At 40.9% G+C, this 23,267-nt stretch overlaps 1 protein-coding gene across 4 annotated transcripts in view; it reads right to left on the bottom strand.

Moving 5' to 3' along the window:
* Positions 1–18,639: 18,639 nt before the first annotated feature.
* Positions 18,640–23,267, bottom strand: part of SLC12A5 (solute carrier family 12 member 5) — a 138,331-nt gene continuing 133,703 nt past the window's right edge. For all 4 annotated transcript variants that reach the window (XM_089673435.1, XM_089673436.1, XM_089673437.1 and 1 more), the window contains one exon: positions 18,640–23,082. In XM_089673435.1, coding sequence (XP_089529561.1) covers positions 22,991–23,082 — 92 coding nt within the window. In that variant the 3' untranslated portion in view covers positions 18,640–22,990. The remainder of the gene's footprint in view (positions 23,083–23,267) is intronic.

The following is a 23,267-nucleotide window of genomic DNA, read 5'->3' as shown; positions in this document are numbered from 1 at the left end:
CACGCCAGAATGAGAGCAATAATTCTAGCTTCAGACGTCCTCCGGAACGCTAATCTGGAGACCTATAAGGAGCTTTAAATGCGTCGACCTCTAGAAAATATGGGGTACTGAAGTTCATCACCATTTCACGAGCTCGCACAAATTTAAGGTTTGACAAGTTGGATATCTATTTACGCGCTGCAACCTCATCTTTTATTTTTTTGCAAAAAAAGGGTAATTTATTGCTTTTTTGTGCCCTAAAATTAACTTGTATTTTTTACTAAAATTTTGCGGTAAAATCATGTGACAAAAAATTGGAACTACCACTGTTTTATTCTCTAGGGTCTTTGCTTTCAGAAAATATGTAATGTTTGGGGGTTTTATGTAATCTTCAGGCCTAAAATTATTTTTTAAATGTGCAAAAACCGGCTCTGGCAGCGAAAACGGAAAATGATAATATTACACGTTCAACCACTTCAAGTCCAGACACTTTTCCCCCCTTCCTGTCCAGGCCAATTTTCAGCTTTCAGTGCTATCACACTTTGAATGACAATTGCGCAGTCATGCAACACTGTACCCATATGAATTTTTTAGCATTTTGTTGAGCCAGATAAAGCTTTATTTTGAAAAAAAGTGTTTTTCTTATAAAATTTTGCAAATAAATAATCTTTCTTTGTAAATCTTGGCCAGAATTTATTCAGTTATCTTTGTAGAAAAAACAAAATAACCCAAATTAGTTTATAACCAAAAATTATAATTTTTTAAAACGTTTTTTACATTTTTATTTTTTTCTAAATATTTGTTTTGCTTTTTTTTTGTAACATACTGTGACCCTAGCAGTACAGTGTCACCATGGTGACACTGTACTACTTGTGGGGGGTGATGAAGATTTTTTTTTTTACACTGATTGCTTTTACACCCATAAAGGCTGTAAAAGCAATCATTTTTCCTTCTCTCTGGCTGAATTCTTGCAGCCATTGAGACTGTGAGCTGTGATTGATCACATCTTGTCACATGGTACAAGGCTGTGTGAATAGTTTTGTACCATGTGACCTCTGTGATCATTCACAGATTTCACACTTGGTAAGAAATGATGTCAGAAGTGACATATTGCTTACTACTCTGCATGTGATCACTGATTGGCCTATCAGTGGTCACATGATCGGGACCTCGCACAGAGGTCCTGTACGACGATCGGTTTTCCACTGTGTCCGGAGGTCCACTGCTCCCAGGGAGCACGCACAAGAGGGGGGCGGGGAGGCCGTTTATAAACTGCCACCCGCCCCTGCACTGCCACCATCCGGCCGTTTATATACAATGGCCAGACGGGAAATGGTTAAGTCGCCATAAAGCCCATTTGTTTTTAAAAGCCCAAAATCTTCCTAAAATCCCCTCCGATTTAAATATGGTTTTGGTTAAAAAAAAAAAATTTAAGTAGATTGTCATGAGGGACAAGTAGATTGAGGCCCCGATTTAGTCCCTGGTCAAGTTTTTTCAAATATTTCCACAGCCCTGACTTTATTTCACAGTGAAATTGGATGTTTTACTAAAGCAGTCGAGGGGCTTTAGTAATTCTTTAAACAACCACATCGGAGGCCTCTTTCAGCAAACACCTAAGGACCCTTTTTTCACCGACTCTACTGCAAGAAGGCTTGCGTTTTTCTGGACACCTGGTGCTCCTTCCTTCTCACCTAAGTCTTCTCTCTGTAGCCACCACAGGTAGCAGCCCAAGCCACCAAGTGGGTCCACCACCACCATTGGGCTCAACCCACTGGAAGTGATTCCTTCCTCACTGCCAATGGAGTCACCTACCTATGACTAGCGACCAATCCAGCACAGCCTCCAGCCCAAATCAGATCCCGTGCAAACGGGGGGAGTGATGACAGGAGCCAGGTAAGTGTTTAGGGATGAGGATAAGTAGGACAGACACTAGGTTTTTGTTTGTTTTTGTTTTTATAACCTTAATACCAAGAATGCATTAAGGTTAAAAAAAAAAAAAAAAAACATTTTAGAACCACTTTAAATTAATATAGAAGTATACTGACATACTGAGAGGGAGATGTGACGATTGTGCACAATAGAGGCATGGACACTGTACATGACAGCCATCTTGTTAGGTCTCAGCCATGTTCTCTCCTGTCCTCCCTCCTCCCTTTTGAATGGAATGTGAGGCTGTAAGTGAACGGAGGTCAAAAGAGCCTCTTATCCCAAATAAAACACAGCTGATGAGAAGGGCTGGGGTCGGGCGCTGGTGCTGCGTTCCATCACAGGAGATGTAGAAAATCTTTGAACTCTAGGACATTGGGCCAGCAGAGGTGGAGCCAAGAGGTCATAGAGAATTCCAGGTCCTGCACACCTGGGATACCTGAAGAGAGCCACAAGATACACTGAAGGAAATTTCTCAAAATTGGAGTAGAATCTGCCAAAGTAAAACACAACACAAAGAAAAAACACAAGGGTGGTAATTCTACTGTCCTGGTAGCCTCGTTGGAAATACAGTGGGGATCAAGAGTTTGGGCACCCCAGCTAAAAATTTGTATTAATGTGCCTAAAGAAGCCAAGGAAAGATGGAATAATCTCCAAAAGGCATCAAATTACAGATTAGACATTCTTATAATATGTCAACAAAAGTTAGATTTTATTTCCATCATTTACACTTTCAAAATAACAGAAAACAAAAAAATGGTGTCTGCAAAAGTTTGGGCACCCTGCAGAATTTATAGCATGCACTGCCCCCTTTGCAAAGCTGAGACCTGCCAGTGTCATGGATTGTTCTCAATCATCGTCTGGGAAGACCAGGTAATGTCAATCTCAAAGGTTTGAAATGCCCAGACTCATCTGACCTTGCCCCAACAATCAGCACCATGGGTTCTTCTAAGCAGTTGTCTAGAAAACTGAAACTGAAAATAGTTGACGCTCACAAAGCTGGAGAAGGCTATAAGAAGATAGCAAAGCGTTTTCAGATGTCAATATCCTCTGTTCGGAATGTAATTAAGAAATGGCAGTCATCAGGAACAGTGGAAGTTAAAGCAACATCTGGAAGACCAAGAAAAATATCAGACAGAAAAGCTCGCAGGATTGTGAGAAAAACAATTCAAAACCTATGTTTGACTGCACGATCCCTCCAGAAAGATCTGGCAGACACTGGAGTTGTGGTACACTATTCCACTATAAAGAGATACTTGTACAAATATGGTCTTCATGGAAGAGTCATCAGAAGAAAACCTCTTCTACGTCCTCACCACAAAAATCATCGTTTGAACTTTGCAAATGAACATATAGACAAGGCTGATGCATTTTGGAAACAAGTTCTGTGGACCGATGAGGTTAAAATTGAACTTTTTGGCCGGAATGAGCAAAGGTACGTTTGGAGAAGAAGGGGCACAGAATTTAATGAAAAGAACCTCTGTCCAACTGTTAAGCATGGGGTTGGATCAATCTTGCTTTGGGGTTGTGTTGCAGCCAGTGGCGCAGGGAACATCTCACGAGTAGAAGGAAAAATGGATTCAATAAAATTTCAGCAAATTTTGGATAGTAACTTGATGCCATCTGTGAAAAGCTGAAGTTAAAGAGAGGATGGCTTCTACAAATGGATAATGATCCTAAACACACCTCGAAATCCACGGGGGATTACATCAAGAGGCGTAAACTGAAGGTTTTGCCATGGCCTTCACAATCTCCTGACCTCAACATAATTGAAAATCTATGGATAGACCTTAAAAGAGCAGTGCGTGACAGACAGCCCAGAAATCTCAAAGAACTGGAAGACTTTTGTAAGGAAGAATGGGCAAAGATACCTCAAACAAGAATTGAAAGACTCTTGGCTGGCTACAAAAAGTGTTTACAAGCTGTGATACTTGCCAAAGGGGGCAGTACAAGATATTAACTCTGCAGGGTGCCCAAACTTTTGCAGACGCCATTTTTTTGTTTTCTGTTATTTTGAAAGTGTAAATGATGGAAATAAAATCTAACTTTTGTTGACATATTATAACAATGTCTAATCTGTAATTTGATGCCGTTTGGAGATTTTTCCATCTTTCCTTGGCTTCTTTATGCACATTAATATAAGTTTTTAGCTGGGGTGCCCAAACTTTCGATCCCCACTGTAGTTACCTGTAAGTGTAATTCTGCATTTCCCAGATTATCTTTAGGGAGGGTATATAAGAAGATCAGCAAGAACCAGACTAGTGAGACAAAATTAAAATATACATACAATGTTGACATTCAAGTGGTTGTGAAAACAAACATAATATGCCAAGCTCTGAAGAAGAGGGTTGACCTTTGAAATGTGTTACTATCCTGCAACGCCTGGAATCTGTGTATGTGTTGGAAAAGATGTAATATTCTAATGCACAATGTACCCCGGACTAGATGGTATGCCTGTGATTTTTACTGTTTTGTATGTATTTTAATAAAAACTTAACAATTTAGAGGTGTTGTACTAGGGTGGTGCATGTGCTTTTTTATTTTCTTTAGGGAGAGGAGGGACAAAGGTTCTTCTCCAACCAGACTTGACCATAAGTATAAAAAATTCAAATTGACTCATCTATATAAACCTCTTAGAGTGAAAACAATGGCAGGGGGCCTAAACTGCAGGAAAAAGTCTGCCAAGACAGAAAATTTGAGTACGTAGTCATACAGAACTGACTTAACAAAGAAACAAGTCAGATTTTGAGCATCCTCTGCAGCAAAAATTTAATTTTTGGTGAAATACTCCCAAAGAGAGATTACATCTAAAGGGATTTTGACCCCCCCCCCCCCCACTCTCCTCATTAGACCCCACAAAGTGAAGCAGCTGACTGATAATTATAAATTTATTCACCTTGCACATGGACGCAAAAAAAAAAAACGTGTGCTTCAGAATAACACAAGGTAGGATTCTGCAAAAAAGTTTGTTAAAATCCCTGCAATGTACAGAGATCATCCAAAGGGGAATGTGTTTTTTTTCTCAACTAAAGTGGAATTATTACTGTATAAACCTCTGCAACTACATAAACTGTCACAAAATATACAGTGAGGAACAGAAGTATTTGAACACTGTGCGGTTTTGCAAGTTCTCCCACTTAGAAATCATGGAGGGGTCTGAAATTCGCATTGTAGCTGCATTCGTACTCAGAGAGACAGAATTAAAAAAAAAATTCAGGAAATCACATTGTATGATTTTTAAAGAATTTATTTGTCTTGCACTGCTGAACATACAGTCATGGCCGAAATTGTTGGCACCCTTGATATTTTTCCTGAAAATCAAGTATTTCACACAAAAAAGGTATTGCATTAACACATGTTTTGCTATACACATGTTTATTCCCTTTGTATGTATTGGAACAAATATAAAACAGAGGCAGAAAAGCAAATATGACATAATGTCACACAAAACCCCAAAAATGGGCTGGACAAAAGTATTGGCACCCTTAACTTAATATTTGGTTGCACACCCTTTGGAAAACATAACTGAAATCAGTCGCTTCCTATAACCATCAATAAGCTTCTGACACCTCTCACCCGGAATTTTGGACCACTCTTCCTTTGCAAACAGCTCCAGGTCTCTCTTATTGGAAGGACACCTTTTCCCAACAGCAATTTTAAGATCTCTCCACAGGTGTTCAATGGGATTTAGATCTGGGCTCATTGCTGGCCACTTCAGAACTCTCCAGCGCTTCTTTGCCATCCATTTCTGAGTGCTTTTTGACGTATGTTTGGGGTCATTGTCCTGCTGGAAGACCCAGGATCTTGGACGCAAACCCAGCTTTCTGACACTGGGCCCTACAGTGCGACCCAAAATCCTTTGGTAATCCTCAGATTTCATGATGCCTTGCACACAGTCAAGGCACCCAGTGCCAGAGGCAGCAAAACAACCCCAAAACATCATTGAACCTCCACCATATTTTACCGTAGGTACTGTGTTTTGTTCTTTGTAGGCCTCATTCCGTTTTCGGTAAACAGTAGAATGATGTGCTTTACCGAAAAGCTCTATCTTGGTCTCATCTGTCCACAAGACGTTTTCCCAGAAGGCTTTTGGCTTACTCAAGTACATTTTGGCAAACTGTAGTCTTGCTTTTTTATGTCTCTGTGTCAGCAGTGGGGTCCTCCTGGGTCTCCTGCCATAGCGTTTCATTTCATTTAAATGTCGACGGATAGTTCGCGCTGACACTGATGCTCCCTGAGCCTGCAGGACAGCTTGAATGTCTTTGGAACATGTTTGGGGCTGCTTATCCACCATCCGGACTATTCTGCGTTGCAATCTTTCATCAATTTTCCTCATCCGTCCACGACCAGGGAGATTAGCTACAGTGCCATGGGTTGCAAACTTCTTGATAATGTTGCGCACTGTGGACAAAGGCAAATCTAGTTCTCTGGAGATGGACTTGTAACCTTGAGATTGTTGATATTTTGCCACAATTTTGGTTCTCAGGTCCTCAGACAGTTCTCGTCTCCTCTTTCTGTTGTCCATGCTTAGTGTGGCACAGACAGACACACAATGCAAAGGTTAAGTGAACGTCTCTCCTTTTTATCTGCTTTCAGGTGTGATTTCTATATTGCCCACACCTGTTACTTGCCCCAGGTGAGTTTACAGGAGCATCACATGCTTGTAACATTCTTATTTATCCGCAGTTGTGAAAGGGTGCCAATACTTTTGTCCAGCCCATTTTTGGAGGTTTGTGTGACATTATGTCGAATTTGCTTTCTTTCCTCCCTTTTTTTGTTTTGTCCCAATACACACAAAGGGAATAAACATGTGTATAGCAAAACATGTGTTAATGCAATACGTTTCGTGAGAAATACATGATTTCCTGGAGAAATATCAAGGGTGCCAACAATTTCGGCCATGACTGTAAGTATTTGAACACCTAAGAAACAGCAAGAATTCTGGCTCTCAAAGACCTGTTACTGTGCCTTTAAAAAGTCCACCTCTACTCCACTCATTAATCTAACTTATTAGCACCTGTCTGAGCTCTTTAAAGACACCTGTCCACCCCACAGTCAGTCAGACACCAACTACTACCATGGGCAAGACCAAAGAGCTGTCAAAAGACACCAGAGACAAAATTGTGGACCTCCACAAGGCTGGAAAGGGCTACGGGGCAATTGCCAAGCAGCTTGGTGAAAATAGATCAACTGTTGGAGCAATTGTTAGAAAATGGAAGAGGCTAAAGACGACTGTCAGTCTCCCTCGGACTAGGGCTCCATGCAAGATCTCACCTCATGGGGTATCACTGATGATAAGAAAGGTGAGGAATCGGCCCAGAACTACAAGGCAGGAGCTGGTCAATGACATGAAGAGAGCTGGGACCACAGTTTCAAAGGTCACTGTCGGTAGAACACTTATGTCGTCATGGTTTCAAATCATGCATTGCACGGAAGGTTCCCCTGCTCAAGTCCTCACATGTCCAGGCCCGTCTGAAGTTTGCCAATGACCATCTGGATGATCCAGAGGAGGCATGGGAGAAAGTCATGTGGTCAGATGAGACCAAAGTAGAACTTTTTGGTCTAAACTTCACTCGTCGTGTTTGGAGGAAAACGAAAGGATGAGTTGCATCCCAAGAACACCATCCCTACTGTGAAGCATGGGGGTGGTAACATCATGCTTTGGGGGTGCTTTTCTATGAAGGGGACAGGACGACTGCACTGTATTAAGGAGAGGATGAATGGGGCCATTTATTGTGAGATTTTGAGCAACAACCTCCTTCCCTCAGTTAGAGCATTGAAGATGGGTCGTGGCTGGGTCTTCCAACATGACAACGACCCGAAGCACACAGCCAGGATAACCAAGAAGTGGCTCCGTAAGAAGCATATCAAGGTTCTGGAGTGGCCTAGCCAGTCTCCAGACCTAAATCCAATAGAACATCTCTGAAGGGAGCTGAAACTCTGTGTTGCTCAGCGACAGCCCCGAAACCTGACAGATCTAGAGGAGATCTGTGTGGAGGAGTGGGCCAAAATCCCTGTTGCAGTGTGTGCAAACCTGGTCAAGAACTACAGGAAACGTTTGACCTCTGTAATTGCAAACAAAGGCTTCTGTACCAAATATTAACACGGATTTTCTCAGGTGTTCAAATACCTATGTTCAGCAGTGCAAGACAAATAAATTCTTTAAAAATCATACAATGTGATTTCCTGAATTTTTTTTTTTAACTCTGTCTCTCAGAGTGGGAATGCACCTACAATGTGAATTTCAGACCCCTCCATGATTTCTAAATGGGAGAACTTGCAAAATCGCAGGGTGTTCAAATACTTCTGTTCCTCACTGTATACTTAGGAAGACCTGTAAATGGTAATACTGTGGTAAAGGATATAACGCCCTACAGTTAGTGCAAGGGCACTATTCATTTCATATAAAAAGGCTTAAGGGTGCATTTATAAGAAAAAGCGCATAGCTATTCATAGAGCAAAACTGCTGGTACATTTGTTCTGTCCAGATGGGGTAATTGAATGTGTTCCTGTTTCCACTACAGGTCAAATATTATTAATGTAAAATAAATACAGTGGTTTGGAAAAATACTGCACTATGAGTACTAGATGAGCTGAGGATCAGTATTTTTTTTTAATAAGTTTTTTTGCCAAACAACTCTTTTTTTTAAGAATTAATAATGTTCGACCTGTAGATGAAATAGAAGAACATTCAATATTGCTCCATCCTCACAGAATTAAGGTGCCAACAGTTTCAACGAATGATTAGCTATGCATTTTTTTAAACATACACACAGCATCTCCAGAATTCCTTCACATGTGTGCCCAGAGGCTATCTCTTCTCTAGGAGGTGGTCCATGGCTCCATAGATTGTATAGGGTACACAGACCCTGTCCCTACCTGTGCCTCAATAGCACACCTACTAGGTTTGATGTATAATGAGATATACTATTATAGGTAAGCCTTGTACAATGCAGTATGTACAACACTGCATTGCATTACACATCAATCACGACACTTTTTGGGCTTTAAAGTAGGAAAAAAAAGGGTTATAACCTCTGTCAGCTTTTTATTGCCACCTGTGAAGGGTGGGGGTGGGATGATGGGGAGGGGGCAGCAAAATGCACATTCACCTGTGTAGACAAATATCCTTGCACCGACCATGAGCATGTGTAGTTAGTCGCAGGGTACTATACAAGACCATTGTCCATCTTTATGGCTCCCAGGCTTTGAAGAACCTGTTAGGTGTATGCCCACAATGGGAATCACCTGACTTTAGCAATGTGGATCAAAGGCATAAGAATGTTAGGACAAAAGGGCCACAATAACGCCTTCTGCTGATGGCCTACAGCAAACTCAGAATACCACTCAGGGTGAAAGCTGTGTCTTATTAAGTCCTATTATGACACCACTCTTCTTTTTGGACTCTAGCTCCTTCTCGGCTGGGCACCATGTGGCCATGCAGCTTTCTCTGCCACTATAATTTAATTATTCATAAAACTTCCTGCACTCCTAGAACCTGCAGTTTTCAGGGATCAGAAATGTTATAGTTACAATTGCCTCCCTGACTTTGTTCATGAATCAGAGATGGAGTCTCCATACTTGGAGAATGAAATGGAGGAAAATAATAGGGATGCTCATTTGACAAACGTGGTTCCCGAACCCCACACTTCTCAGAAAATTGTGACAAAGGACTGGCCAGTCTCACACCATGCTGTCACTTATGAAACAATGACACTCTCAGCTGCATGCTGCACAAAGATTTTCTAGTGTGTGGGACCACAATCTAGATGGCAGCAGCCTGAGAGCGATTGCCACTGGGTTAAAGTGTTATTAACCTCCCTAGCGGTCTGATTATTTCAGATTTTTGGTGCTGAAAGCGGTACCATTTTTTTGCATGGAAATATGTAGTTTTTTTATTGTAGGCTGTAATTTTTAGGAATAACTCACTGAAATCTGTCCGAACAAGAGTCTATTAAACATCCTGGGTAGGATAAAGTTTGAAACACCAAATCATAAATTATAATTTAATAAATAATCATAAAAAATAATAATATAATAATAATACATTTAATTCAATAATATAATCAAACCAAAAACACTGAAATTTGAAATATAGCGCCAAGTTCGCACATCGCTGAGCAAAGTCGCAAAATCGTTTTCAGTGTCTGAAGACGAATTTCCCCACGAATCATCACTCAATTCTGCAAGTGGTTCTGATTTACTATCGCTGTTCTCTAGCTGATCTAAACCCGCTTTTGACCTAAAGGGACACTTTTTGGACGCCATGGACTTTTCTCAGTTTCCAGGCAGAAAGAACAGTCAAAATTCAGGCAGGGCACAGGACAAAGCACTAGGGACAAAATGTATGTAAAATGGGTTGAAACAGCAATGTTTTGCTATGTAAAATTTGTTTGGAAAAAAATGAAATTTTTTAAAATTTCCCGCCGGCGCCCGTACATCCCGATGTCACAGGGAACGGAACACAGAAGCCGGATGCCGGCATCGGCCAGAGGAGATGGCCGGGGACGCTGCAGGGGACACATCGCGGGAGCGAAGGACAAGGTAAGTGCTGCAGGGAATCCCTATGCAGTGCCGCATGGTAAGCCCGAGTGTAGCTCGGGGTTACCGCTTTTGGTACTGACATTTTACCCCGAGCTACACTCGGGAATACTGCTAGGGAGGTTAAACCTAGGACCCTGCATTCACTATATCTGGTCTCCCACAGAACATGGAAGTAGAATTATTTTAGTAAATATAAACTGCTAAATACCTTCTCTCATAAGCAGAGCAGTCTTGTGACTTCTATCAATGTCCAGCCAACCTTGTTAAAGCTTGTAGGAAGAGTTTTCATTTTGCTTTAGGAGGATGCAGGACCATTGACCTCTGTCTGGTCAGTGCTGTCTGGACCATAAGAAGTGATCATCGATCAAGAAAGAGTCTAAATACATTTGAAGATTTGTGGAAGACACAGTCATCATTCTAGGGGATCATAAATGTCTTATGATTGCTGGAGGCCCCTCCTTGTTCATCCAGATACTACTGATTTATATCTAGCAGGAGCTATCAGAGAATGTGTCGGTATCATCAGCTGGTAATTGCTGTTATTTTGTTTATTTAGTCCTGTCATGCTTTGTATAATTTGTTTATGTTTACTTATTGATTAGATGTTTTTGGCTCTGTTTTGGTTTATTGTAGGAATTTATATTTTGTTTTGTCCCTGAAGAAGTGGGCTGCGCCCCATGAAACACGTTGGAATTCAAAAGCAAAGCACCTTTCATGGTTTCAAGTGGATACTACTTAATCATTTGTTCATCAACACCTATGAGGCTATCTGGTTAGGTGTTCTTTTTCAACACAATTATCTGTCTCCACTGCTAGCCACGTACCTTCATATACTACTTGTACAGTTTAGCCTTTTTTTGCTCCTATGTAATGGCTGCTGTTTGTTGCGACTGATACCCTTGACGCCAACTGCGTCTAGGACATCAGCCACAATTTACTGCGGCTGTTTTTCATTGATTGTATTTTTATGTTTTTCTATGTTAATGCCTTATCAACTCTTTCCACCCATAGGTCTTTTTTTAACCTAATAAAAGGTGTTCAATTTTATCTATTGTTTTCACGTTTCTATTTTACTTCTATTGGTATGGTTTGGTACCTTTAAAGCCCCATTAGCTTTTTTGGTTAGGGTTTTTTTCAACAGGAATTCTTTAGTTTGCAAAAAAAGCCTTAGGGACAGTTTTAACACTTTTCAAAATAGGGTTTATTAATGAAAAGGTCAAAATGGTGCAAATAAAATATTTACAGAAAAAAGGTGTTACAAAGAAATAAAGAGACAATAAACCAACAGAGAATTAAAAACTAGTTGAAAATGAATACTTGCAAAGTTCTTGGTTTTAGCAGAATCCAATTGATCAAGCAAAATGGTACAGTGGCTCTCTCAAGTCCTATTAGGTGTTCCTTGGTTAATGTTAACACAAGAGCTATCAAATCTGCTTGCAATCTCTTTATATGACATCAAGGTTGGTGTTGATAGAGGACATATGACCAATTACCCAGTTTAAGGGGTGGTGGCTGGGAGGTCACCATGTGTATGACTGTATCATGGCCCTCCCTTACACACAGTTTTATACTAGTATTAATGTCTTCTGCTAAGTACAGGTTGCATTCTGGAAACTTGTAGATTGTTATTCAGCATATTTCGTGTCCAGGGATAGCAAACACAGAGTATTTCGGATGGGTCTACCACCCAGGAACAGGGCTGCTGTTAGAATCCACGGGGCCCCATACAGCCAATCTGACAGCCCCCCGCCCCACAAAAAGACAAAGTTTACTATGCTTCAGTTATGAACACAGTGAGTGATCGGTACCAATCACTCACTGCATTCATTCAGGGAAGGAAGTGGATGGTAAATGTGAAATATTTACTGGAACCTTCCCCCACTCTCCATCCTGAATGTTCATATTGTGTGATTGCAACTGCCGGTGAGAAGGAGAGGAGAGAAGCCAGCAGCACTGCAGGGGTGGGGGCACACAGGGGGGCCTGGGCAACAGGGAGAAACATGGTTCACAGAGAGGGTGATGGGTGCGGCAGGGGGCCATTACTGAAACCAATCACCTGTATGGTTTTCTTTGCAGCAGCTGAAAGCCAGTGGGAGGGAGGGGAGAAGAAGCTGGCTTTCAGTTTCTGCAGAAAGACCCATACAGGGGATCGGTTCCAGTAATTGCCCCCCCACCGTGTCAATCGCCCTCCTTTTCCACATCAAATTTACCCAGCTGTCTGGGCCCCCCTGCTGGCCTGGGCCCCATACGGGAGGACTGGTGGTACCTCCTTATCCACGGCCCTTCCCAGGAGGTAGGAGACTGCTATCCCCTTTCGTATGTGCTAGCTTAGTCATGTATGACCTTGATTTGTTCAGTATGATATTCCCCATTCAAATATATACTTAATATTAATGTGTATTGGTCCTGTTGGATTTTATGAATTGTGTGTAAATTTTAATTCGTGAATTGGGCAGAGGTCTTGGAGTGGTCGCCCCACACTGACTGCTTTCTGGGTAGACATTTTATGGCATGCTATATATTCCTAGTGCTTTAATTGCCCTACGAGCCATGCATAACAGAACTGGAGGATTTTGTCATAGGTTTATGATAGGTCAGAAGGAAGTGTTAATCTGTAGTTTTTATGGTCAGTAGAAATTAACAGGACTCAATTAGCTGTTTACAGCTCTGACCAAGGCCTGTGTGATGGTGTCTGCTGTCCCTAAGTTGATATAACAGGCTTTTTTGAAATGTGTTAAAATTTAAGACTATGAACTCCATAGATTGAAGGAGGACGGAGGGGGTAAGACCACTGTGCTGTGTGAGACCTGAACAATATGAGACCTGAACAAGATGGATGTAACCCACAGCTTTCATGTTCCTAATTCGCACAAATATCACAGCCAACCCTGTTGTGAAATCTGCAGAGGACTATTTAACCCCTGAATTTTAATAAGCCACAAGCTGTGTCATCTCTACAAATGCTCTCCACTGTTTACACTGATTGACGCAGTGTGAACTAGTCTTTGTTTTGCTTGTCTGTATGGGCTCCAAGAGGATGGCAAAATCAAAAAAGACTTTTCCCATCCACACACAAATTGAATGTGTACTACATGAGGATTGGCCCAATTTTGACTTTCCTTCAGTCTGGTCTTGACCAGTGTCTGGTTCTGAGTACCATTATAGGACAAGATTCTGTCTTATCCAAACCCTTCTAAAAACTTCTAGCTTTGCAATCTTTAATCAAGACTTAGACTACTCAGGGAGTTGCACATATAAATCCCTCAATTTGAGTCCCTGTATCTCCTTGGGATCTCAACCTTGTGCTCTCTGTACTTCAGAGACCTATTAGAGATATCACTTTGGGGAGACCTCATGTGTAAAGTTGCCTTCCTGGGGGCCATTACATCTGATAGATGTGTTTTTAGTGGGCAATCCATTCTTGCAAAGAGCCTTTTCTTGTATTGGGACCAAGGATTTCTTTTCAGTACAAGGTAGTCTCTTCTTTCCATCGCCATGAAGATATTGTCCTCCTGCCTCTATACTGCTCCAAAACATGCCATGGAAATTTCCCTACACTGCTTGGATGTTGTCAGGGTCTACCTGACAGCCACAACTTTTGTTTAAAAAACGACGTTCCTTTTTGTCTTACCTACATACTATCGTAGAGGGCATCCTGCCTCCTGCTCCACCATTGCTAGATGAATAAGACAACTTATTCCCAGGGCCAATGTCATTAGAAAAAGGGTTCCTTCTTCCGATGTTGGAGCTCATTCCACCAGGTCTCTTGGGCTATCAAGCATCTGTATCCCAGATCTGCCACCACCTGGTCCACTGTTCAGACATTCTACAGGTTTTACCAGGTGAATGTTCAGGCTTCGGCTGATACAAGCTCTCACTTTCTAATTGACAGCAGGCAATGAGCAGGCCTTCCACTGGCTAAGGATTCATCAACTAACCGGTTGTCAGTCACAATGGGAATGGGCCTGATAGGGAACTAGTGTCTGTAAATCCCCATCAAGCTCAACTCCTCAGGTAGGGAGGAAGCGCAGTTGCACTGAGGGCAGAGTGTTCGTATGGACACTCTGGTCTCAGTGTGACTCCATACCCGCTGCAGGCCCCAGATTCATGCAAATGTATAACAGGTGCATGAATCTATGACTTGTTGTAGATGCAACAGACATCTAAATATTGTCATAAACACACTTTATGAATTCCCCTAAATTTGACACCCAACATATAGACACATTAATAGGACAAAGGGGTCACAAAATGTGAAGTACAACATAATACCTTAGGACCTTAAAGAGACCAACCTATGCTAAGACTGCAAACATACCAAAAGAGACAAATTGGGTGTATGCGCAGAATCTCTTTATACAGTTAGATCCATATATATTTGGACACAGGCACAATTTTCATACTTTTGGCTCTGTATGCCACCAGAATAAATTAAATCAAAACAATCCAAATGAATTTGAAGTGCAGACTTTCAGCTTTAATTCAAGGGGTTGAACATAAATATCAAGTACAAATTTTAGGAACTATAACCATTTTTATACACAGTCCCTCCATTTTTAGAGGCTCAAATGTAACTGGACAAATGAGTATAATCATAAATAAAATGTTCATTTTTAATATTTTGTTGAGAATCCTTTACTGGCAATAACTGCTTGAAGTCTGGAACCCATGGATATTACCAAAGACTGAGTTTCCTCCTTTCTGATGCTTTGCCAGGCTCTAACTGCAGCTGTCTTCAGTTGTTTTGTGGGTCTTTCTGCCTTTAGTTTTGCCTTCAGCAAGTGAAATGCATGCTCAATTGGGTTGAGATCAGGTGATTGCAGAATATTCCACTTCACTGCAAAAGCACCTGAATTGCTTTTGCAGTGTGTTTTTAATCATTGTCCATCTGTACTGTGAAGCACCGTCCAGTCAACTTTGCTGCATTTGGCTGAATCTGGGCTGACAGTATATCTCTAAACACTGCAGAATTCATCCAGCTGCTTTTGTCACATCATCAATAAACACCAATGACCCAGTGCCACTAGAAGCCATGCATGCCCATGCCATCACACTGCCTCCACCATGTTTTATTGATGACGTTGTGCTTTGGATCATGAGCTGTTCGAATCCTTCTCCACACTTTTTTACAAAGAATGCTTTTCCAGAACTGGTCTGGCTTTTTTAGATTTTTTTTGGCAAAGTCTAATCTGGCTTTTCTGTTCTTTAGGCTTATGAGAGGTTTGCACCTTGTGGTGAACCCTCTGTATTTGCTCTCGTGAAGTCATTTCTTGACTGTAGACTTTGAAAATGATACGCCCACCTCCTGGAGAGTGTCCTTCACTTGTCTGGATGTTGTGAATGGGTTTTTCTTTACCATAGAGAGGATCCTGCGATCATCCACCACTGTCCTCTTCCATGGTTGTCCATGCCTTTTTATGTTGCTGAGCTCACCAGTGCGTTCTTCTTTCCTCAAAATGTACCAAACTATTGATCTGGCCACTCCTAATGTTGCTGCTATCTCTCTGATGGATTTGTTTAATTTTTGAAGCCTTACAATGGCCTGTTTCACTTGTTCCTTTGAACGCGTGATGTAGGTTCACAGCAAAATATTCCAAACGCAAATACCACACTTAGAATCAACTCCAGACCTTTTACCTAATTAATTGATGAAGAAATAATGAAGGACTAGCCCACACCTGCCAATGAAACAGTTTTTGATTCAATTGTCCAATTACTTTTGTCCCTTTGAAAAAGGGGGATGGCTACTCTTAAGAGCTGTAATTCCTAAACTCTTCCTCCAATTTGGATATACATACCCTCAAATTAAACCTGAGAGTGTGCACCTTCAGCCCATATCCATTATATAAATATAGCTTGAATATGTTTTGGTAAATACCTGAAAAAACTAAAATTGTGCCTGTGTCCAAATATATATGGACCTAACTGTATAGTATCTTGGCTTGGATTCCCCTTACTGACAGAAAAATAGCATCACTATGATCACAGAAAGAATCATCCTCTTGCTCTGCTACCACACACCTTAAGGTTTCCTTATGAATGACTTCCGCACTAGATAGATCCGTCTAGGAAGGATTGGGGTCACTAACGTCCCCTGCAATATTGATTTTCTGAGAAACCCTTACAGCTAAAAACACAGATATTGGGGGTCTGAAAACATAACAGGTTGGGCAGGGGTTCTCATCTGCCAAGTGAGATCTAAAAGATTGGAAAGTGGAGGTTAACTTCTATTTCACGGAAGAGGAGTTTCATACAGGCACTCGCAGATTCCTCCATAGGAACATTACTATGCAAGACTGAGAGAGTCTTTGCTCAGGAGTTTCCCAATTTTAACCCATAAACAGTACATTTCTTTTAGGAATGGTCACACTTGTCCTGGGCTTTGTTCTAAAGCAAATCAGCTGAGAAAGGAAAACAGACAGGGCATAACTTCCCACTGAGAAGCCATAGAGAGGAAGAGACTAACAGTGTCCTGCCACAATAAGCCAAACACCAAGGGGCCACAGATTACAGGCTTGATGAAAACCCTGGATCAAACACAGATAAAATCAAGTAGGTACACCATCCTCCAGCTGGTCCTGCTTGTTTCAAGGGCACTTGCATCCGCCAGAGCTGCAGCCTGCACAGACAAATCCCTATTAGCTCCTCCACATGTGTAGCATCCTTGCAGCCCCTACTGGAAGGGACCACCAAAAAAGGCACAAGCATGCCCTTTCTCATCCTCCTGCGTCCAAAAATGAGGCTTCGAACCACAGCCTTCAGCACCTGAAAATGATGTAATCCCACCTGAAATTGACACCTGGGGGTTTATTTACTAAAGCTGGAGAGTGCAAAATCAGACTCACTTCTGCATAGAAACCAATCAGCTTCCAGGTTTCATTGCCAAAGCTTCATTGAACAAGCTGAGGTTAGAAGCTGATTGGTTTCTATCCAGAAGGGAGTCTGATTTTGCACTTTAGTAAATAAACCCCCTGATGTCACTAGCTCAAGTGTAAACAGACAGGGCTGATACTTCCTTGTTTGTTGGGGCTTCTTGCCCTTTCTCTTCCTCTTGAAACAAAAATGAGGCTTCGAACCACAGCCTTCAGCGCCCGAAAATTATGTAACCCCACCTGAAATTGACGCCTGATGTCACTAGCAAGTGTAAACAGACAGGACTGATACTTCCTTGTTTGTTGGGGCTCCTAGCAAGAACTGGAGATGCCATACATGTAAGCAGTGCTATCCTTCCTAGCATGCACCACCACACTTCCACCACACCTGCACAGACAACACAAGCATGTCAGAGTAAACATAAGGCACACAGGAGGGTAGCCGCAGCTACCAACCAGCTGGATGGCTGCCAAGGGGGTGAGCATATTCTGGATATGGCCTTCCCCAAGCACCATAGAAGAAGGGAAACCAGGCCTCCTGTCTATAGTGAGGAAGGGTCCTGGAGGGCAAGGTATGAGGGACAAATCTGCCACCAGCTCCTTGAAAAGAGAAAAGGGATGAGTGGTGAGGAAAGACAGCCAGAGAGACAAACACTTTCACCCAGATTCCAGGCAAGACATCTCCGGACAGAGGTAACACACAAACTGACAAGATTGGCTGAAGGACTCCCTTTTTAGGTGTTTTTGCAATGTGCTTCCTGTCAGAGGAGGTGCCTAGCTCTCCTGAAATACTGGAAGGCAATTATGGAAAATAGATTGCCATGCAGGAGTTAGGGCTTACATAATTGTATCACCCCTCAGCTAACAACTTGGTTCAGGAAGTAGTTGCTGACCTGTCAGGAGGAGTTCAGCAATGCCTTTAAAAAGTAATAAATACCTGCGTCACTTATCATGCATTTGCCATAAAAAAAAAAAATCTGGCTTTTGAATTATCATCAGTATTCCTTTGTTACTCTTTCTGCAAAAGCAGTAGAGCCCCCATGGACCAGTTTATCTAAAAAAAAAAACATATCTATGAAGTCAAAGGTTCTTCCACTGTCAATATGCTACAACAGCACCATTTCCTTTAACTATTTCTTGTTAACACTGATTTCTGGATGTGAAAGAAGGCCATTAACCATGTGCAAATATGTCAATCTCTGTCAGCTTTGGAAGGTCCAAAAAAAAGAAAGTCACTCCAGCTATGCACTGGATCAGGAGGAGTTTAACATTAAGATGAAAAAAAATGGTACAAGGGCAAAACTCAACACAACAGGGGAAGGGTTTAATAAAATTAATTTTATTGCATTTTGTGCTGACAGGAGTCTCAAAACAAATGAAATCGGCACATTAAAGCTGTATGAGTAAGTAAGGTAGCATTCAATCACAATGAGAACCACACTGCAAAAACTACACAAAACATGAAACTATTTTCTTTAAGATACATAAATAAAAAGCAGCCAGTATGTGTAGCAGTGTTTCATTTGGTTTGGAACAGGAATATCTGTACACGGGTTAAATCTATATTTGTAGTTATAAACTAAAGGTTAAAGCATTTTCTTTACTAGCTATCTAGAGAAATAGCACACTTGCTAGGTTACTGGGACTTACGTAAAACATAGAGTGCATCAGGGACTTGTCAATCACATTGGTTGTGTGGATTCTCAAAACACATATATAGATATCTAATATGCGTGCATGTGTGTGTCTGTGTAAATATATATATATATAGCACAAAGTGAGTCAAATCAAAACTTCAAGCTTTTGGGGGTCCTTTACCTCTATTTAAGCTGTGTCTGCCAGGTTACTCTGGCTTTCATAGTGCAACTTGTTAAAATATTAATAAATTTCCCACCTGCCCATGATAATGTCAAGTTCCTTATTCCCTCCCATCCCCAAATATATATATATATTTATATATATATATATATATATATATATATATAGAACATATTTGTTCAGCAGCATCGGATTACTGGAAGAATTTTGAGCAGATGTCCTGCTTAGCTTTGTAAAGCATTAGCTCTCTGACTCAGAACTAGGGGCTGAGCAGTGCCGAAATCTTGTCTTTATTCCTAGAGATGTAGTAACTGGTACCAAAATAACATTTTCACAAAGGTCCCTGATATGTCTGCATAGAAGCAAAAAAGCATGTGCCCAGATTCTGCCCTACAGAAATACCATGTATTAGCAAGTTTGTCCACTTATTCTGGTCTCTTGACAGGTTTCTCCTCTGACACATCACCAGTGACCAAGAAGCTTTTTCACATTACACTTCAGGTTCTGTAAAGTCTAGCAGGAGTTAACACTGGATGTGGGCCTTTTCAGTGTTAGCTTTTAGGCTAAATTAAAGTTAGGTAGCCTGCCAGAGGTATAATGATATCAAATTATCATGATCAGTGGGTTTAAAAGGAGAGCTGTGAAGACCGTCTGAGTAAAGAAAAAAAAAATGTAACTCCCAATTGTACTGTGCTAGAAATAAGTCTTGATACATTGGGGGGGACAGTGAAAAATGGTCAATGTCTTGTGTAAATGTTAATCATTCACCCCCCAGCTGCAAAAATATCAGCCTTGGAATAAACTGCAGGAAGGACTCCTGCTTTCTTTGTGGAAGCAGTGATCTCTCTGTAACTGACACCCAACCCCCCCTACCTGTTGAGTAATATCAAAGCTTCTGCACAGACAGATTGGTTTTCACTGTTTTTGGAGGTTTATTTGCTGCTGTTGGGGATCAACTAAAATCAATAAGTAAGACATTGACCATATACCTTCTCATTGTGCCCTCAATGTACCTGGACTTTATTCTCTTACAAAGTACAGTTGGCCTTTAACTTTGTACTGCTTGCCAAGGTCATTCCCTTCTTTGTCCTGCAAGTCACCTCACTCTGATTTATTCCCACATATGTCTATGCCAGGGCAGGGACATTTTCTACTTATGAAAAATCAAACATAGATGACCGACCTGCTTCAGCTTCTCAGCTCCACCTGGAAGTGGTTCTTTTTTCAAAGTAGATCTTATAAAAATCAATTCATCTGTAAATGTTATCATTTTCATCCTATTTTACCAGGTATAAGCAAAGACCCTCTAGATTATAATTTAATGCCAATACTTTGTTGCCATTATTTGTCTGTGGACATCATTTGGAGCTAAAAGAGAACCAGTTTTTCCACTCTTAGAGGCACTTTAAGTAGCAAAAACCCAAGGATTCTTCCCAGCTAGACCAACATTATGTAATTGGCAATATTAAATAGGCAAACCACAGCTGCCTAAACCTTGCCGCTTTGAATTTAGTAAGTTGGTATGCTGTTATGAGTGAGGTACGTCTTTGCACATATAACAGCATGATTAATAATAAAAAAAAAGAACTCTAGTTTGAAATCACAAGCATGCAAAGCTGGTGAATTCCTTACTTCACACACAGTCACATGGATTGTTTGACACTAGACTTACTACATTGGTGGCTCAAACTCAGAATGAAGAGGGGAACCTCAATTCAAGTGTATCTGATTTTAAAACTTTAAATTAAAAAAAAATCTGAGTTAGATCAGAGGATGGTATCATGCAGTTGTTATTTATGCTGGGCCCATGTGGTTAGTGTGTATAACAGTATCTCACGAGGTTGAGGACAGAGTACGTTTATAGCAAACACTACACTTTTCATTTTTGAACATGAAACCACCAGAATCAAAAATAAAACACTATATAAGCATACAAATGATAGATAGATAGATATATATATATATATAGACTTTGCAATATTTTGTATCATTTATACAAGGTATTGAGGAGCTCGGGCTATTAAACAGTTATAAAAATATTTAGACTGAATGTGCTACACTTGATAAATTTTACCGTATTACATGCTCACTCTATCATTAAATTCACTTCGTTTTAAACAGCAGACCTCTGCAGTCTGAGTTATTTTCTATATGTTAACATATATATATATATATGTATATATATATATGTATATATATATATATATATTTATTTCTTTAAAAAAATTATATACACGTGGCGTTTGGTGTCGAACACACACAACACCACATATAGCTGAAAGTCACAGCTCTATTGACATGGCACTATAAATGATTTCTCACACCTCAACTGCATTTTATTGGCGTGCTCATTTAAGATTATAGAGCCTACTAATAGAAAGTGGGGCTCGCCCAAAAGAACCACGTGAGAGTATGAAAACAAAAAAATAAATAAAAATAAGAGCTGTAGGAATTGAAACAAAAAGGAGCAGTTTGGCCAATTCTGGAAGACCGGCTCCTCGAGAGAAGAATAATCCTTCAAGATCGACAAATCCTAACGAAAAGGTGAGGCTTTAAGAGTGCAAGGACAATACCGGCCTTATATCATTTTAATAGATTTTCATCTAACAAAATCACAGATCAATTCATAATGTCAGCCATTCTGCTAGTAATTATTTCCTTTCCAGATTTGTCATTGGGAAAGAAGTTCATGTATGTGCAGAGGGGAAGGCCAAAAAGCAAGCCCAAATCACAGCTGAAATAATGATGACTGGGGTAGCGTGAGATGAATGAGACAGCTTTTTTTTTTTTCCAATATCCTAGGCCATGCAGGGTGAAAATAGTGGGATTAGCTCACAGTCTCTGAAAGGTGCAGTAGTTTCCCTGCCACTGATCTAGAATAACACAAACTGTTGGCTCAGTTTGCTTGTCTAGAACGTTGGTATAATCACTGTGCACCGTTCCTCTGGCACAGTTCATCCAAGGCAAGCCTATAAAGCAAAGGGTTGAAAGTAAAAGGCAGATACAATTGTTTTTTTTGTTTTTTTTTGCATCAGATTATTATTATTGCAACATGCTCCTCGGCATCAGACAATATATTAAGACAGCCCTTTCTTGATTTCCTGCACAGCTGAGTGGTCTTCCGTATAGCTCTGAATGCTGCTTTCAAATCCTCAACACTCCAATGGTCATTCTTTTAGGGTACGTGCAGTCTGAATGAAGAGAGTACATTTTTCATGTAACCATTGTTTCTGCTGTTCCCCAAATTCCAACAAATCAAATCGCTGAAGCCGAGGAGAGAATGGTGGTGTTCAAGAAAAGGGCGTAGAGAGAGGAACATTTGGAACGATAAAGCATGCTGGTGAATACCCCCCTCTCTCCCTTATCTTGCCACACCAATGCCTTAATCAACGAGATTGGTCTTTATCACCTTATGGTGAAGATGAGGGGGAATCTCCTGATTTCTGCCAGTACAACCCATGTGTTCTCCAAGTCTGTGTCAGGGAGAGATTGGTGGAACAGTGGATCACAGGATGCACAAAAGGGCCAGTATCGATAGCGTCTTAAGCAGTGCGGCTCAGTTTAAGAAAGGTACATAGACTTTATGTAAAGATTCATATATAAACTTCATCAGTGGCACTCTGATGAAGGTATGAGGAACAGTTGCACTTGTGCTGGAATGGAAGATCTGGTGCTGCAGTTCACATGTAAGGAGGGCATTAGAGGGGAATGGTGGTAGCAAGTGAAGTTTCTGAGCACTGACCATATGCCTCCCCACCACCTCTCCTGGTTTCTGTACCACCTCTTGAATTTGGAGAGAGGTTCGAAGGCTCCTGTTAAGTGCAGCAAAAACTTCATCAGGGTTCTTGTCTTCATGAATAAATGGTAATAACTTCTCGTCCTCCCCCACGAACTAACATAACTCGGTCCAAATGTTCTGTGAGGACCTCTAAAAATTCCATATCTGTGGAAAACAGTAGCTCAGGAGCATAACAACTTAAATGAAAATGCTGAAACAATTGTTGGTAACACGTTAGGAGAGATAAATGTATTCTGAATTTCCTATCACCCTTCCACTGTACTTTGGAAAAGTTAACAATATATTGATAGTTTTGATGAATATGGAAGGTTGTTTTATATTTTAATTTT

This window comes from Staurois parvus, unplaced genomic scaffold (genome assembly GCF_062004578.1).
Source record: "Staurois parvus isolate SC_StPar_1 unplaced genomic scaffold, SC_StPar_1.0 ptg000137l, whole genome shotgun sequence".
Lineage (NCBI taxonomy): Eukaryota > Metazoa > Chordata > Amphibia > Anura > Ranidae > Staurois > Staurois parvus.
This window is presented reverse-complemented; position numbering and strand designations above follow the sequence as displayed.